At 37.1% G+C, this 14,982-nt stretch overlaps 1 protein-coding gene across 1 annotated transcript; it reads left to right on the top strand.

Moving 5' to 3' along the window:
* The first annotated feature begins 2,586 nt into the window (after window positions 1-2,586).
* MKKS (MKKS centrosomal shuttling protein) lies at window positions 2,587-14,747 on the top strand. Its single transcript, XM_082645700.1, has 6 exons — window positions 2,587-2,607; window positions 3,691-3,755; window positions 6,758-8,164; window positions 11,174-11,349; window positions 12,507-12,617; window positions 14,244-14,747. Exons 3-6 carry the CDS (start codon window positions 7,180-7,182, stop codon window positions 14,682-14,684), a joined length of 1,713 nt encoding a protein of 570 aa, XP_082501826.1. The 5' UTR covers window positions 2,587-2,607; window positions 3,691-3,755; window positions 6,758-7,179; the 3' UTR covers window positions 14,685-14,747.
* The last annotated feature ends 235 nt before the right edge of the window (window positions 14,748-14,982 follow it).

Below are 14,982 nucleotides of genomic sequence, written 5' to 3'. Positions count from 1 at the left end.
AAATAGAGTGCCCTCCTTTGTCCTTAACCCAGGGATGACCCAAAGATGTATTGAGTACAGGGAGCTAACTTGATCCTAATCTGAGGAAGGTTCTCAATACATCACATTTCATCCTGTGACCTACATGGAGAGAATAGTACCACACTTTCCAGACATTGCTGTTATAGCTTGTACTTTAATTTGTTCTGAATTTTAATTATTGAGATAGTTATGTCAACTTTATTATTAAATCCTTTTATCCAAATGACTCTTTTCTGTAAGCTGTTTTCCTAAAAGTTTGCAACTCAGGAAAAAGTCACAAATAATGAGTGATGATATGTTACGATCATGAGAAGTAAACAGTGAAGAGCAGAGATGCCATCTGTGAAAAGTACTGTGACTCAATAAGCTCGTGTTGAGAGGGACAGAGTTGGAGGTGTTAACGTCACTTTAGGTATTGAGACTGGATGTGAAGGACCGTATCTTCTAAACCTTTAATTCAAGGTATTTTATGGGCAGAAATGCCACCTATCAGTCAACACAAGCCGGTTGACTTTGGTACGCCCTCAGTCCCTCCTTCCATCTAGGCAGTAACCCTTACTGTAGTTCTTCCCTCATTACTTACTCCAAGTCACCCGGTACCTCCCCCAGTGGTTTTATTGTTTCCTCAAATCTCAAACGTCCCAAAGGCTTTTGCACAGTGGGCTTCGCAAGGAAATGTAATCATGATACAGTTATTTGTGATTGACTTTTTCCGAAGATAGAACATGAGCATGTCAATAAAAGGTGTGGTCTCTAAAGGCTGCAAGAAGTGTAGAGGATGCCAAAGCACTTTAGAAAAGAAAAAGGCATAAAATACTTGGAGTGACAAAGTAGGCCATGTTTTTTCCATCTAGTAACGTATTTAAGCTTAGCAACAAAGTCCTTATTAAATGTGAATTTGGACCTCAAGGAGAAATGGTTTCTAATGCTGGGAGTAATATAGGTACATAGGCATAACTCTAAGCCTTCTGTTTTTCTAATATGTATATACAGAACACAGAGACAATTTGGGTATTTAGCTCATTAGTCCTGTATATTAATCTTGATTTAAAGGGGAAGGAATAAGTGAAAATTCTGTTTAGGCATTTTTCTAAAGGCATTCACACAAAATTACTGTAAGAAATTTTATGATACTGAAACTCATGTACATGCAGTTGAACCTAATTCTTAGTTTATCCCGTAGATGAAGGAGCAGTCCTTACTCTCCTGTGCCCAGGAAGGAACTTGGAGAGCAGGTCCATTCATAGCATCACAAGTCTCTAAGCTAATCACTAAAGCCTAGTGAGTGCCCTTAAGTGAAAAAGTATAAGGAGTCCAGTTGTACGGACTCAAGTTCCCCAACCCAGCGGATCATCAGAAACAGACTTCCTGGGCTACACTCCATGCTTTCCAAATCAAAGATAGAGCAAAAAGACTGTTCTCAATACTACTGAGCTTTGAAACTCCAGGCAAGTTACTGGCCCCAATTTCTTCATGTAAACTGGATTGACAGTAACCCCTGCAGGGTATAGTTATTAGCCATAAGGGTAAACACTCTAAAATGCAGTGGTTCAGCACATAAATGTGGAAATGGCATTAATTCATAGAGTCCAAACCAAAAGTCTTTTGCTACAATTGGAATCCATGCATGACTCAATCTCAGTTGAAACATCATCGCTCACATCCTGTCCGAATGCAGAATCTGAATTCTTACTGCATACTTAAGGATTGCCATTTGATTCTTCTGTAAAAATTGTGACTAAATATATTTTTTGAAAAATCTAACTTCATTGTGGTTCAGAGAAAGTATAATTAATTATATAAAGAAAACCAAGGATCCCCACCCCCCAGGCCGTGGACCAGTACTGGTCCGGGCCTGTTAGGAACCGGACCGCACAGCAGGAGGTGAGCGGTGGCCAGCCAGCGAAGCTTCACCTGCCGCTCCCCACCGCTCGCACTACCTCCTAAACCATCTACACCCCACCCCCCACCCCCCACCCCTGTCGGTGGAAAAATTGTCTTCCATGAAACCGGTCCCTGGTGCCCAAAAGGTTGGGGACTGCTGAAGAAAACGATCTTGATGCATGAGTGTTTCCAAAGATTCCAGTGGCTTTCCGAGCAGGTAGTGTTGCTCCTTTACAGTTGCTGACTAAACGTTTAGTATTACTCTATAAGTTTCCCAAGCCTGATTTCCTGCCATCCCTTTAAGTCTACAACGTCTCTTTTTGTTAATTAACATTGCAATGTATTGTAACTAAAAAACTTTTAACAGGCAGCTTTTATTAGAGTGCAATATTCTGCTTGTGGTAGTATATATAGATGTAATTTGAGGGATTTTTTTTATTTTGTTTCTTTTAACTGTTGGCCTTTTCTTAGGTGCACTAATGCTGAAGCACTATGAGCTTTCAGAAGTTCTGGAGAGACTACAAAGTTCTGGTTGTTATGGTACCTCTAGTTGGGCTCATACATTTGGGGTGGCACAGGATCAAAAGTAGCCCTGTCTTCCAAATTCCTAATAAGGATGACCTTCCTGAGCCAGGCAGTCTGGCACTCACAAGTCCTGAGAAGAACCACATCCCAGGGAAATAGCAGACTTGAGAGCTTCAGGTGAGTTTGATTTAAGGTGGTCAACCAAATGGCATGTTCCAACAATGGGAAACATAATCTTTAAGAAAGTATAGGGCTCTGGCAATAAAAACCTAAGTTGGTGAGTTAACCTGTTGTTTTTATTATGAACCACTGGCAAAATATTATCCTTCAGTTGCTTCTAGAAAAGTTGGTTCCACAGAAAGCTTTGACACTTGCCTGAAAGGACAGTCAGTCCATTACTTGTCCTGCCCTTTTCACTAGCAGTGTCACCAGGATCATAATTGTGTCCAAAGGAGCAGTTTTTCCCCTGCCATAAATCCATGCCACACTTACAAATATGTAACCTGCAAAAGGTTCTTTTCTTTATTATTGTTCTCTGATTTTTCCAAGATAAATAAAACTAATTGTATTTATTCCTTAATATCTACAGTCAGCCCGCCGTACCCATAGGTTCCAAATCCACAGATTCAGTGAACCACGGACCAAAAATATTTTTAAAAATAATTCCAGAAAGTTCCAAAAAGCAACTACTTACATAGCATTTCCATTGTATTAGTAATTATAAGTAATTTAGAGATGATTTAAAGTATCTGGGAGGATATGCCTATGTTATATGCAAATACTTCCCCATTTTATATAAGGGACTTGAGCATCTGCAGATTTTGGTATCCGAGGGGGGGGTCCTGTAATGAATCCCCCATGGCTACCAAAGAATGACTAATATTTTAGCTTCAAAGTAATTTGTTACTTTTCAGAGTCACTGAAATAAGAGCATATAGTAATATAATTCAGGTCTATAGACCCCTATCAATAATTCCCAAATCCAGAAAGTTCTAAAATCTAAAAGGTTTTGTCATAACTCCTTAGCTAGTTGATCTTAACTGACATGAGGCAATTTAATCTTTATTCCACTTAATATGAATATTTAGTTTCACTGCAGAAATATTGTTATATTTGATGATGAGTGTTATACTATATTATGATTATATTGATTCTGGGTGTTAAACACCATATTATTTTGAGTATGGGTGTTATAATATACACTATATTGTATTTCTAAAATCCAAGAAATAATGAATTATGAAACTCATTTGGCCCCAGATGGAGAACTGTGACCCTACAATTGTGGAACATTTTCTATTTTAATATACCATTTTGACCTTCAGGTGAGTAATAATGTCCTAGTGGTTGAAGTACATCAAAAGTATGTGCTGTATCTGTCTGTTATTTTAAAAATTTTTTACTTTTATTATGGAAAGTTGCAAACAAACCCCAAATAGAGAGGGAATAGTATATTCAACTTTATAGTATCCATCCCCCAACTTTAACAATTATCAACATTTTACCAATCTCTTTTTATCTATCCCCTCCCTTTTTTTTTTATTGCTGGAATACTTTTAAGCAAGTCTCAGGTTTTGGTATGTATCTTTAACAGTGAGGATAAACACATACAACCACAAGTATATTATCACACTGAAAAAATTAATGGTAACTCTTACTATTTAATTTTTAGTTCTAGCACAAAAGCATTCATACCCAATACATGAAGGTGAGCCAATAAACTATTTACAAAATAGGCAGTGGGCTGGATATGGTCCATAGGCTATAATTTGCCAACCACTATGATGGTGTAGTCCATTACTTCATTAGGTGTTGCAAAATTATGCTGCTGAAATGCTATCGTTTCTTCTCCATTTATTAGCTGGACCAACTTTGCCTCAACTATTCAGTTACCCCTCAAAATGCATTTATACAGGAAAGCAAGATAAATGGTTTATTTCCCTTTATCAGTTTTTATAATAAATTTGAATTATCTCAGTCTATTACTGTCAGTATTCTTTTTAATGCTTAAATTGTCCCGTCTTAGATTCCTTCCAAGTTGACTCCTGTGTCGTTTTTTTTTTTTTTTCTGTGCCCTTTGATATGATCCAAGTGATCTTTAATAACATTATTACATTTTGGCAGAAAAATGTCCCCAGCTCATCTAGTTTATTTCTTACCTCAGACCTAGAATCAGCCACTTCTCCAAAGAGCCCTGATTCCTTTTAGGAAGAAATTTTACGTGTTTATATTTCTTTAAATCATATTTTATAGCTCTGAATTTAGAATATAGTCATGTAGGTTTTAGTATTATTTAATTGTTATCCATCACTGCAGAAAGCCCATCTGCCAGGCCAGTGCATCCAGGAATAGTCAGGGCCATTCATGTGATGGTAACTTTTGGAATAATGGGTCACATTGTTAGGAAGAAAGAAATAGCTGAACTGACACTTCCAAACCTATGCTATAAGCCAGCCCTGTGTTTCGTTTCTTTTCTTTTCGATTGTACCTTATTTTGTCTAGATCTAGACATAGGACCAGAAGTCAGCAAGTTTTGACATCCTAAAAATGATTTGGGAGTCACCAACACTCTCTTTCTTTCTCATTTTATAGAGATATGAGCCAAAAGATGTGGTTACTGGTCTCACTACCACTAGACTGTTAGAGGTGCCAATTTGGCATTCTACTTTTGAAAAGTCGCATGTCACTATTATGTATTGAAAAGTAACTAGAGAAATCACTTTATTAATCACAGTCTGTTATGATTTGTGGTTTGTGTGTGTGTGTGTTGTAATGTGCAAATTTATGTATGGAAGTCACTTCACTGAGCTTTCATTTAAATGTATTTCACAGATTTTGCCAAATCTAAACTAACCTTTGAAATAATATTTAAGTACCTTTGTTGTTCCTTGCATAAGATAAACAGAAACTTTTTTGCCTCCTCGTGCTATAAAAAGAGATGACTATAGCTTTATCATTGCAGGGAGAAAGCTGGCCATCATTGCTTTCACTTTTTGGGGGCCCAGTTGCCATGGTTACAGCCCTTTAACTAAATTGGGAGGAGTGGTAACCAAAAGAACACTTTGCATAGCATTCCCTTGTTCTCTTCACATCTTCTTTGCACATCTTCAAATCACCTTTTTGGTCTGTATCATATTGTGCCGTAGACAGCTCTGGGTAGTACTGTAGTTTGAGTAGTTCAGTTAGTTTTATTTGTGCTAAACACTGTCCAGTGGTTAGCATATTCCTGAAAATAACTAATAATTGGCTGAACCTTTACCTTCAAAGCACCAAGCCTCCACAGTTAAGGTCTATGACCTGAGATTTTTATCCTTTCCACATATTATTACAGTATCAGAATTTTATGCCTCAGGCACGCTTCTTCCAACCTCATTAAGGACACTAGTACACGCACTAGCACACGTGGTAAGTGATAGCATTTTATAGTATTTACACCCTTTGAGGTCACGTTGCAAATCAGATCCTATTCTTCTCCTTGTCATCCAGCACATTCCCTGGCTTTTGTATTTATTGTCATTAGACAAAATTTGGGAGATGGTTAGACATAGGACATCAAAACTGAAAATCATTGACTGATCGGGTAAAACTACAGAAAACTGCTCTGAATTTAGCCAAATATTTAAAATTAAAACATGGTTTATTCTTCGGTAGATGTGTCGTGTAGATTTGTCTAGCTGGATGTAGACTGTACATTAGAGAGTGTCTGTATTAGGAATCCTAACAGTTATCTCATTTTCATAATTATTTATAAGCAGGATTTGATATAAATGCCCTTGTATTCACACCTAAGGTTTCCAAGCAAACGAAAGTTAGAGAAGAAACAACACTAGATCTTGATGTAAGAGAATAAAAACATTTGGGACTCAGAGACCAAATTCTATGAGTTTCACATGGCATTTGTCTTCTAGAAGCATATCATATTTGAATAACTGTACTGTAAGCTTTCTAGCTGTGTTACTGTGCCTTCCGAAATGATTAAAATATCAGTACTTTTTCTTGTAGGAATTCCTTGAATAAAGAAATGAATGTTTGGGAGGGTGGGAGGGAGGGAGATGCATGAGGGAAGGGATGTGGGAACAGATGTATATGTATGACTGATTCACTTTGTTATAAAGCAGAAACTAATAAAAAAATTTAAAAAAATTTAAAAAAAAGAAATGAATGTTTAGTCTAAGTTGATTTACATTTCTCATTTTTGGGGGTTTGTGCCAGTGGATAGTTCCTTTTTCTAAAGAAGGAGCAGGGCATTAAAAGTAATTGCTAAACTACAACCTATTAAATGTTTTGGAATTATTTCTCTAAAATGTTTTATTTTTATTTCTTATAGAAAGAAGCAGCTTTGAGTCTGAGCTTGAGTTTGAAAGAAGAAATGAAAAATAGCAATTGGATCAGAAAGTACTGGCTTCTTGTAGCTGGGATTTCCTTCACAGGCATCCATCTCGGAACATATTTTATACAGAGAGCTGCAAAACAATCTGTAAAGTCTCAGCCTGAAGGCAACAAAAGAGTTTGAATAATGAACTAAAATAAATACTTGGAATTACTAATATGTCATTACACCATTACGTGCCGATTAGTATCATAAGCATGGAGCTAAGTATTTAATTTTATAGCCACAACGCTGTATATTCGGACTTTCATTCCTGAAGGATAATCTTGTTAAATGTTGAAACCCACCACAATACAATAAATAGAAAACTCTGGTTAACAAAATGAAAGCTGTCTTCACAAATTACCACCTGAAGTAAGATGTCTCGTTTAGAAGCTAAAAAGCCCTCATTCTGTAGAAGTGAACCACTGACAAGCGAACGAGTGCGGGCCACCCTCTCTGTCTTCAAAGGCATCGTCACATCCTGCTATGGCCCGGCAGGCAGGCTGAAGCAGCTGCACAACGGCCTGGGGGGCTCTGTGTGCACAACCTCCCAGTCGGCAGCCCTCCTCGCCAACCTGCCAGTCACCCATCCCATTTTAAAGATACTGACAACTTCTGTGCAGAATCACGTGTCCTGCTTCAGTGACGGCGGCTTATTCACAGCCATTCTTTGCTGCAACTTAGTTGAAAATGTTCAGAGAATAGGTTTGACACCCACCACTGTCATTAAGTTAAATAAGCAGCTTTTGAGCCTCTGCACCAGTTACCTAAAATCCGAGGCCTGTGGTTGTCGAATCCCAGTCAACTTTAGTAGCACTCAGATCCTCCTCTGTTTGGTGCGCAGTATATTAACGAGTAAACCTGCCTGTATGCTCACCACAAAGGAAATCGACCATATCAGTACTTTGATTCTGAGAGCCTTTCTGCTTATAATTCCAGAAAATGCCCAAGACCACATCATTTTAGGAAAGAGTATAATTATCCCTTTAAAACGTCAAAGAGTTATAGATTCTACTGTGTTACCTGGAATACTTATTGAAATATCAGAAGTTCAATTGATGAAGATATTACCTATCAAAAAATCAGATTCCTTCAAGGTGGCACTCTTTTGTGTGTCTTTATCCGGAGACCTTTCTGATACTGGAGAAGGAAATGTGGTGGTGAGTTACGGAGTTTCTCTTGAAAATGCAGTCCTGGAACAGTTGCTTAACCTAGGAAGGCAGCTGGTTAGTGATCACGTAGATCTTGTCTTGTGCCAAAAAGTTATACACCCATCTTTGAAGCAGTTTCTCAGAACGCATCATGTTATTGCTGTAGACAGAGTTGGAGTGGCTGTGATGGAACCCCTGAGTAAAGTCACAGGTAAAAAGCACTCTCAGCTTTTGCCCCTTATGGTTAATAAATCATACTTCTTTTGAGCAAAGATAGTCTTGGTGTGTGTCAGTGTTATCATCTTGAACAATCTGAGAAGCCACCAACCTTACAGTGTGTGTGTATCATTTCTGGCAGCAAAGGTGGTTTCTGAAAAAGATCCTGCGTTGTTCACTTATTAAAAATTGAGTGATGAGGACTATTTTCTAGGTATTTTCCAGCCCCCAAATGTACAGAGTTATTATGCAGAGTCTGTCATAATCTAAAACTATTAACCCCCAAACATTTTACAGATTATTGAGAAATCTAACATCTTCATAATCACATGAAGTCTTTCATACTTGGAACAAAATTCTTCTACTTGAGTTTTACAAAGCTCTTAAGTCACATTGTATTCAGAAGGCAGTTTTGCAACTAGAATATTCACTTTTATCTAACTCCAACAAAGAACTGTACTTCTGCCTAAATGGTGGTTCGTAATTAGGGGGTGTGTGTGTGTGTGTGCTCCCGCAGGCTAGCCTTCAATATCCCAATATCCCAAATATTTCCAGCTAGGCTCCTTGAGAGTTGGGATCATCTTTTACTTTCAGTGCTTACAACAAGCCTGATCCACAGTAGGGGTTCTAAAATGTTTGTTGAATTAACAATAATATGTTTATTAACATACAGAATTATAACAGGCAAGAAATTCACCGTATTTCACAAACTCAGCAAAAAGAAGCAAATAGAAGGTTGGTAGTTACCTGCTAGAGCCAAAGAGAAATGACAGGCTGAAAAGTTCCTGATTTGAGTCACTTTTTAGTATCTCTTTAACTACATTGACAAGCTATCAGAAACACAATCATTTCATTCAGATCAATTTCAATTCGTAAGTTATTAGACTTAAAAGTTTAAGTCTAATAAATTTTGTTAAAACTGTTAAAGTTGACTATTTTTAGCCTTATTATAAATCATCGAAAAGGAGAAGGATGAGTGCCAGGACTGAATCCCTAAGATCTCTGGGCTATTGCCCTGCCTCTGTAAGATTGTCAAATGATCATTAAAGTGGAAATTGTTAAGAAATAACAGAAATCGTTCTTTGGAACTCATTGGTAATATTGTGGGTCAGACCCATATCCTTCAATATTTACTGGCTTTTCATGAGTCAGGTGATTTCCAGTTGTGAATATTGAGTATTATAGATTATGTAGTCAGTTTTTAAACTGAAGCATTTTTCCATAGAAACAATATTATAAGTGGGCACTGGGTTTCCACACCAGCCCACAATTGATATTTTATCCCATTTGTAACTAGAACATGGTAGAACATGAACTGACCTATTTTATTTGAAAATGGATATGAAAAGTTATGTGTTTTCCAAGTATTTGCAGTTGATTCTTTGGAGTGTTATCAAGTGTTATCAAGGAGTGTTATCAAGAGATTGCAGAGCAGCCAGCAGGATTGGGGAGAGTGTAAGTGTTTTTTATAGACATGCCCTGCCCTGCTTCCCCAAGTTATGTATGTATAACATTATGCAAAGCCAGGGCTGCAGTCTTGGATCTCGGGAGCAGAAACTTATTGAGACACAAGGGAAAAGGGGGAAAAAAACTATACCAGGCCGATGGTTCCAGTAAACTAATAACAGGTGAAGTATGTTTGGGACGTAATCCATCTTCTCTGGTGTATCTAGGTTAACATTACCTCCTTTCTCCCCCTTCAAGCAAAATTCCTCTTTACTGATGATCTAGGTTAAGTAATGGCGTTATTGTGCTTGGTTGACTTGTGGGTATGAAGCTTGTCGTAGCTTACAGAGCATTTTTAACATTTGATTTATTTGTGAAATAGACATGATTATCCCCATTCTGGGAAAGCCCACGCAGAAGAGTTAAATGACTTGCTCCACATCAGAGGATGATCAGCAGGAAAGGGGATCCTCTCCTTACAAATTCTCTGTTGGTTCCACCCTTGAAATTATACAAGATGTAGAGTTTTGTGTTTTTTTCCTTAAATTTTAGATCCCTCAAGTATTCCTTATTCTTTGAGACTTCAGAAGTAAAGAAGAAAGGGGTATTCAAAGAAGTGAAATTTTTCATGATTATTTTCTGGGTTTTTACAAAATTTTTGAGCTGCACGTATTTTTAGACATAATTATTTTAATCCCATTAGTTTCAAAGAGGAGACTGGTCCAAGAAGGTACATTGCTAAGAGTTACAATTTTAATCTGAAGACTTTAAACTAGTATTGTTACTCCTTATAGAAGGTTTGTGCTGTTTCTTACATAACTACTACATTTAGAGATTTTTAGAAACCTTCAAGTCATCCTAACTTCTCATTTATTCATATTTTTATTAATTTATGTTTTGTAAAATTTTACTACTTTACCTGTACAGGAAGGAGGTCAAAATATAATCAAAGAATAAGAAAATGAAATAAGAATGTCACATACTTTATTTTGGCATAATTTAGGTAGTTGTTTACATGCAAACAGTTGTTAGGCAAAAAGAAAAAAGAAAAAAATTCCTATATGTTCACTAAATGGAGCCCCAAAAGAATTCAACTACACAGCTATTTGCATAGCTTAATTTGCGTGTTTTAAGGTAAAAATCATAACACCTTTAAAAAATGGCCTGTCTCCTCACTTCATCCTCATTCCAGATTAGTGGGGTTGTTAATTTGGGGTCTCTGATCCCTGCACGGGCTTCCAAGGTTCCTGGACTTCCTGAAAATGTATGCAAAATTGTGTGTGTCTTTTTCTGGAGAGTACAAAATAGCTTCTAACATGTTCAAAGAAGTCTGTAAACCAAAAGAACTTCTGCTTTATTTGCATATGATTTTAATGACAGAATACTACTTATAAGTTTAAGATGATGCATCTTATTTCTTTATCCTATATTTCATATCTTAAATGATATGCTTGTGGGACTTTTATATTGGCTAGGAATAAATATTATAATTGTAAATGATTGTATGCTCCATCTTTACTCATCCATTTTGTGTTTTCTAAACCTTTTTTAAAAATAGGAACAAGGCCTATTGGTTCCTTGGACTCAATCTCTCCCAGTAGTTATGGAAGTGTGAAAGATTTGTGCACTGCAAAATTTGGCTTCAAACATTTTTTTCATCTTATTCCTAATGAAGCAACTGTCTGCAGTTTGCTTCTCTGCAACAGAAATGACACAGCCTGGGATGAACTGAAGGTAAGTAATAAACTTTGAATTCCATGTCTAGGGGCTGAGGCAGGGATTAAATAATCACTCAGACAAGTGCTATAATTTTTTTTTCACATCGGTGAGCTACGCTTTTTTTTCTTCATAACTTCCCTAGGTTGTATAGAAAGCAAAAACAACAAAAATGTGAGAATTAAAATTACAAGTAAGCTGACTGAATTGCCTGTGATACTACAGAAACTTGGCATGTTGCCTCTTATTATTTCTAGTATTTTACAAGCAATCTAAAAGTCCTTGATGGGGACTTTTCTTAAGAAATTAACTTCAATTGTGTACTTGTTGATGCTAATGTGTATGAATAATTCACTTAGCAGTAGGTTCCCCAGTTATACCCATCATCCACCTCTTAACAGCATGTTGTCCACGAACAGCAATAACACATGCAGCTGTTATACAATGGAAGCGATGCCCTATGGCATTGGTCACAGACTTGAAGAATGCGTGCTCAAGGATCTATCCTTGGTGAATATTCAAGGTCTGTGTGTTTTTATTACTGCTTGGTTGGATCATTTCCATAGCAACTTGAAATAAATTCTGTAGCATTTATACAGCTAAGTTATTTAGACTGAAATATTTTTTTGGTAGAAATATTTGCATACCTTGCTGATCCAGTTATTGTATTTGTGAATCTCAATTTGGAGAGCTAAATGTATATGAAAGAGGATATTAATCCAGACCATGAAAACAAACATCTGGCTAAAGTATTTTCTTTCATCTCTTTATTATTTCATCTTTATTATTCCAAAATGTATTCATCACATGACAACCTTCGTGACACCAGTTTTGTTCTTCTGCAATTAAAATCAGGCTCTTTTTTTTTTTTTTTGCGGTATGCGGGCCTCTCACTATTGTGGCCTCTCCCGTTGTGGAGCACAGGCTCCGGACGTGCAGGCTCAGTGGCCATGGCTCACGGGCCCAGCCGCTCCACGGCATGTGGAATCTTCCCGCACTGGGGCACAAACCCGTGCCCCCTGCATCTGCAGGCAGACTCTCAACCACTGCGCCACCAGAGAAGCCCTAAAATCAGGCTCTTTGAGACCACTCTCTAAGTTGCCTTGAAAACGTGGTTATATTTCTTTGTGTTTCTGATGTCAGTGTCAGATACTGGTGATTCGTTTCTTTTTTAGCTCATATGTCAAGCAGCACTGCATGCTTTGCAGTTAACAATCAAGGAACCATGTGTTTTATTAGGAGGTGGCTGTACTGAAACTCATTTGGCGGCATATATCAGACACAAGGTAGGTTAGGTAGTCCTTCTTAAATTATCTGAATTCTCAGCAACATTCATTTTATGAGATAATAAACTAAATCATAATACTCTGGAGCCTTTAATGCTTAATTTCTCAGTAGTCTGGAAATCAAATATTGTATTTGAAAACACTTGAGGAAAATAACACTTGCAATTATAAGGTAATATCTTTATCACAATGATTATTAATCCAACCTTTTAGCAGGTGATCACATTCTTTGAGTACTGTCTCTACTGTCTGTTGAAATGAGCATTCTGTTAATGGGAGCTGTCATCTTAGAGATCTCAAGTGCTGTGGTACAGTAATAATTGGTATTCACGATGAAAGTGTTGAGATTCTATAGAATACTTCAGTACCTTCTGGATCTTCAAGAAAAAAACTTAATTTCATTTATTAAAGCATGCTAATTATTAGACTCTATTATAATTTTTAAATTGGTATTCATTTATGATATATTGATTCTATTAAATAGAATTGTTTTATTAATCTATGAAACTCCATTTCCTGACAGTAAATTTAGTGCATTGTAGTTCTTATTAATTATTTCATTAACACTGACCTACTCTATTTGAAAATGGATACAAAAATGTATGTGTTTTCCAAGTATTTTCAGTTGGCTCTTTGGTTAGTCAGGAGTGCAGAGCTCCCTGGGATGCCTGGGATTGGGTGTAAACATTTTTCATAGACATGCCTTGCACTGCTTCCCCAAATAATTTAAAATCTGTTTGAGGATAAAGCCCATTCATGAAAAGTTATTGGAATTTACATTATGAAAAACAAAACCATTGCCAGTCTGTTGATGCTGAATGGACAATAACATGGTCTGCAAATGGGACTGAGTAAACTAGAATAAGTCTTTTGGAGAAGGAAGGTGTTTTGAGTAGGATTTTAAAGAAACAGTATAGCACTGAAAATATGGGGAAAGAATATGCCATAGAGATGATCTCATCTGGTTCCATCCTCCTGGGCAAAAGAAAAAAGTGGTCACTGTTTTTAAGTAGTTAGGATATGGGTTTTTAACTATCATTCAAGTGTGAGTTTGCTAATATATTACTTTTTCTATCATGAAATTTCTAGGATAAACTTTTTAAAATGGTGAAAAAGAAGCAAAGTTGTATAACCTTGTCATTAATTTAAAAAGAATAGTTATTTTTTAAACATTAATGTGAAAATGACACGTGCTTAAATGGTTTTTGTCTTAATAATAATACATGTATTCGCATTTTAAACAAATCTCAAACATTTGCCAAGCATAAATAAGTACTTCATCTGGGACATTTGTCTTCCAGAGGTTCCTCCCGGATGTACAGAAGCCTGTGATTCACATATTATGCCTTGTCCTTCATGTATTAAGGAGGCAGTACTGGGCAGTCCTTCAGAATAAGTTGATGGTGGGGTCTATTCTGAGTTATTCATTCTGATAACATGACTGGTAGCGAGCATTTTTACTACAACAACCAGGTTAAGGGATTAGCCTGACCAGCTGGCCCATCCATGCCCTTTAGCCTTGTGCCAAACCCCTATGAATAAGGGTTTGATCAAGTATTTTTCAGAAACATTTTTGTCATATTAATTGCTCTGTTCTGTGTTTTCAATGGTTTTGTTACTCTTTAGACGCGTAGCGAGCCAGAAGGCATTCTTAGAGGTGACGGATGTACCCAGACAGAGCTCCAGCTCATCGCTGAAGCGTTCTGCAGCGCACTCGAATCTCTCGCTGGCTCTTTAGAACACGACGGAGGTGAAATTCTCACTGACGGGAAGTATGGACACTTTTGGTCAGTTCGGGCTGATTCTCCCTCTGTTGTGAACTGGCCAGATTTGCTTTCAAGATGTGGCTGTGGACTCTACAGCAGCCAGGAAGAACTTAGCTGGTCCTTCTTAAAGAGCGCTCGTCTTCCTTTTGTGCCTCAAACCTGCCTTCCATGTGAAGCCACGGACTCAGCCGGCAACCTGACCTTGGACTGTTTTACTGCAAAGCTTAGTGGCCTACAGGTGGCTGTGGAGACTGCCAATTTGATTTTGGATCTTTCATATGTCATTGAAGATAAAAACTGATGTAAGAGAATAGCATGTTTATATTACAAAAAGAAAAACTAGTGACATGTCAATAAAGAAAAATATTGAGTGTATGTGTTGTCTCTCAAAGACCTGTTCTGCGTATTGGGATTGATGATTCATAAATGTATAGATTCACTTATTTAAGGAAAAAAGAATTGATTCTTGAATACCACATTATTATACCACAGAATAATGAAAGTATGAAGCATTGTTAAAGATATGGTAATTATCTAGTGGTTTCCACAGATACCACTGTACATTGTTCTATATTTCTGTTCTCGTTATTTTGACATCA

Source organism: Mesoplodon mirus (genome assembly GCF_964341445.2).
Source record: "Mesoplodon mirus genome assembly, chromosome: 15".
Lineage (NCBI taxonomy): Eukaryota > Metazoa > Chordata > Mammalia > Artiodactyla > Ziphiidae > Mesoplodon > Mesoplodon mirus.
This window is presented reverse-complemented; position numbering and strand designations above follow the sequence as displayed.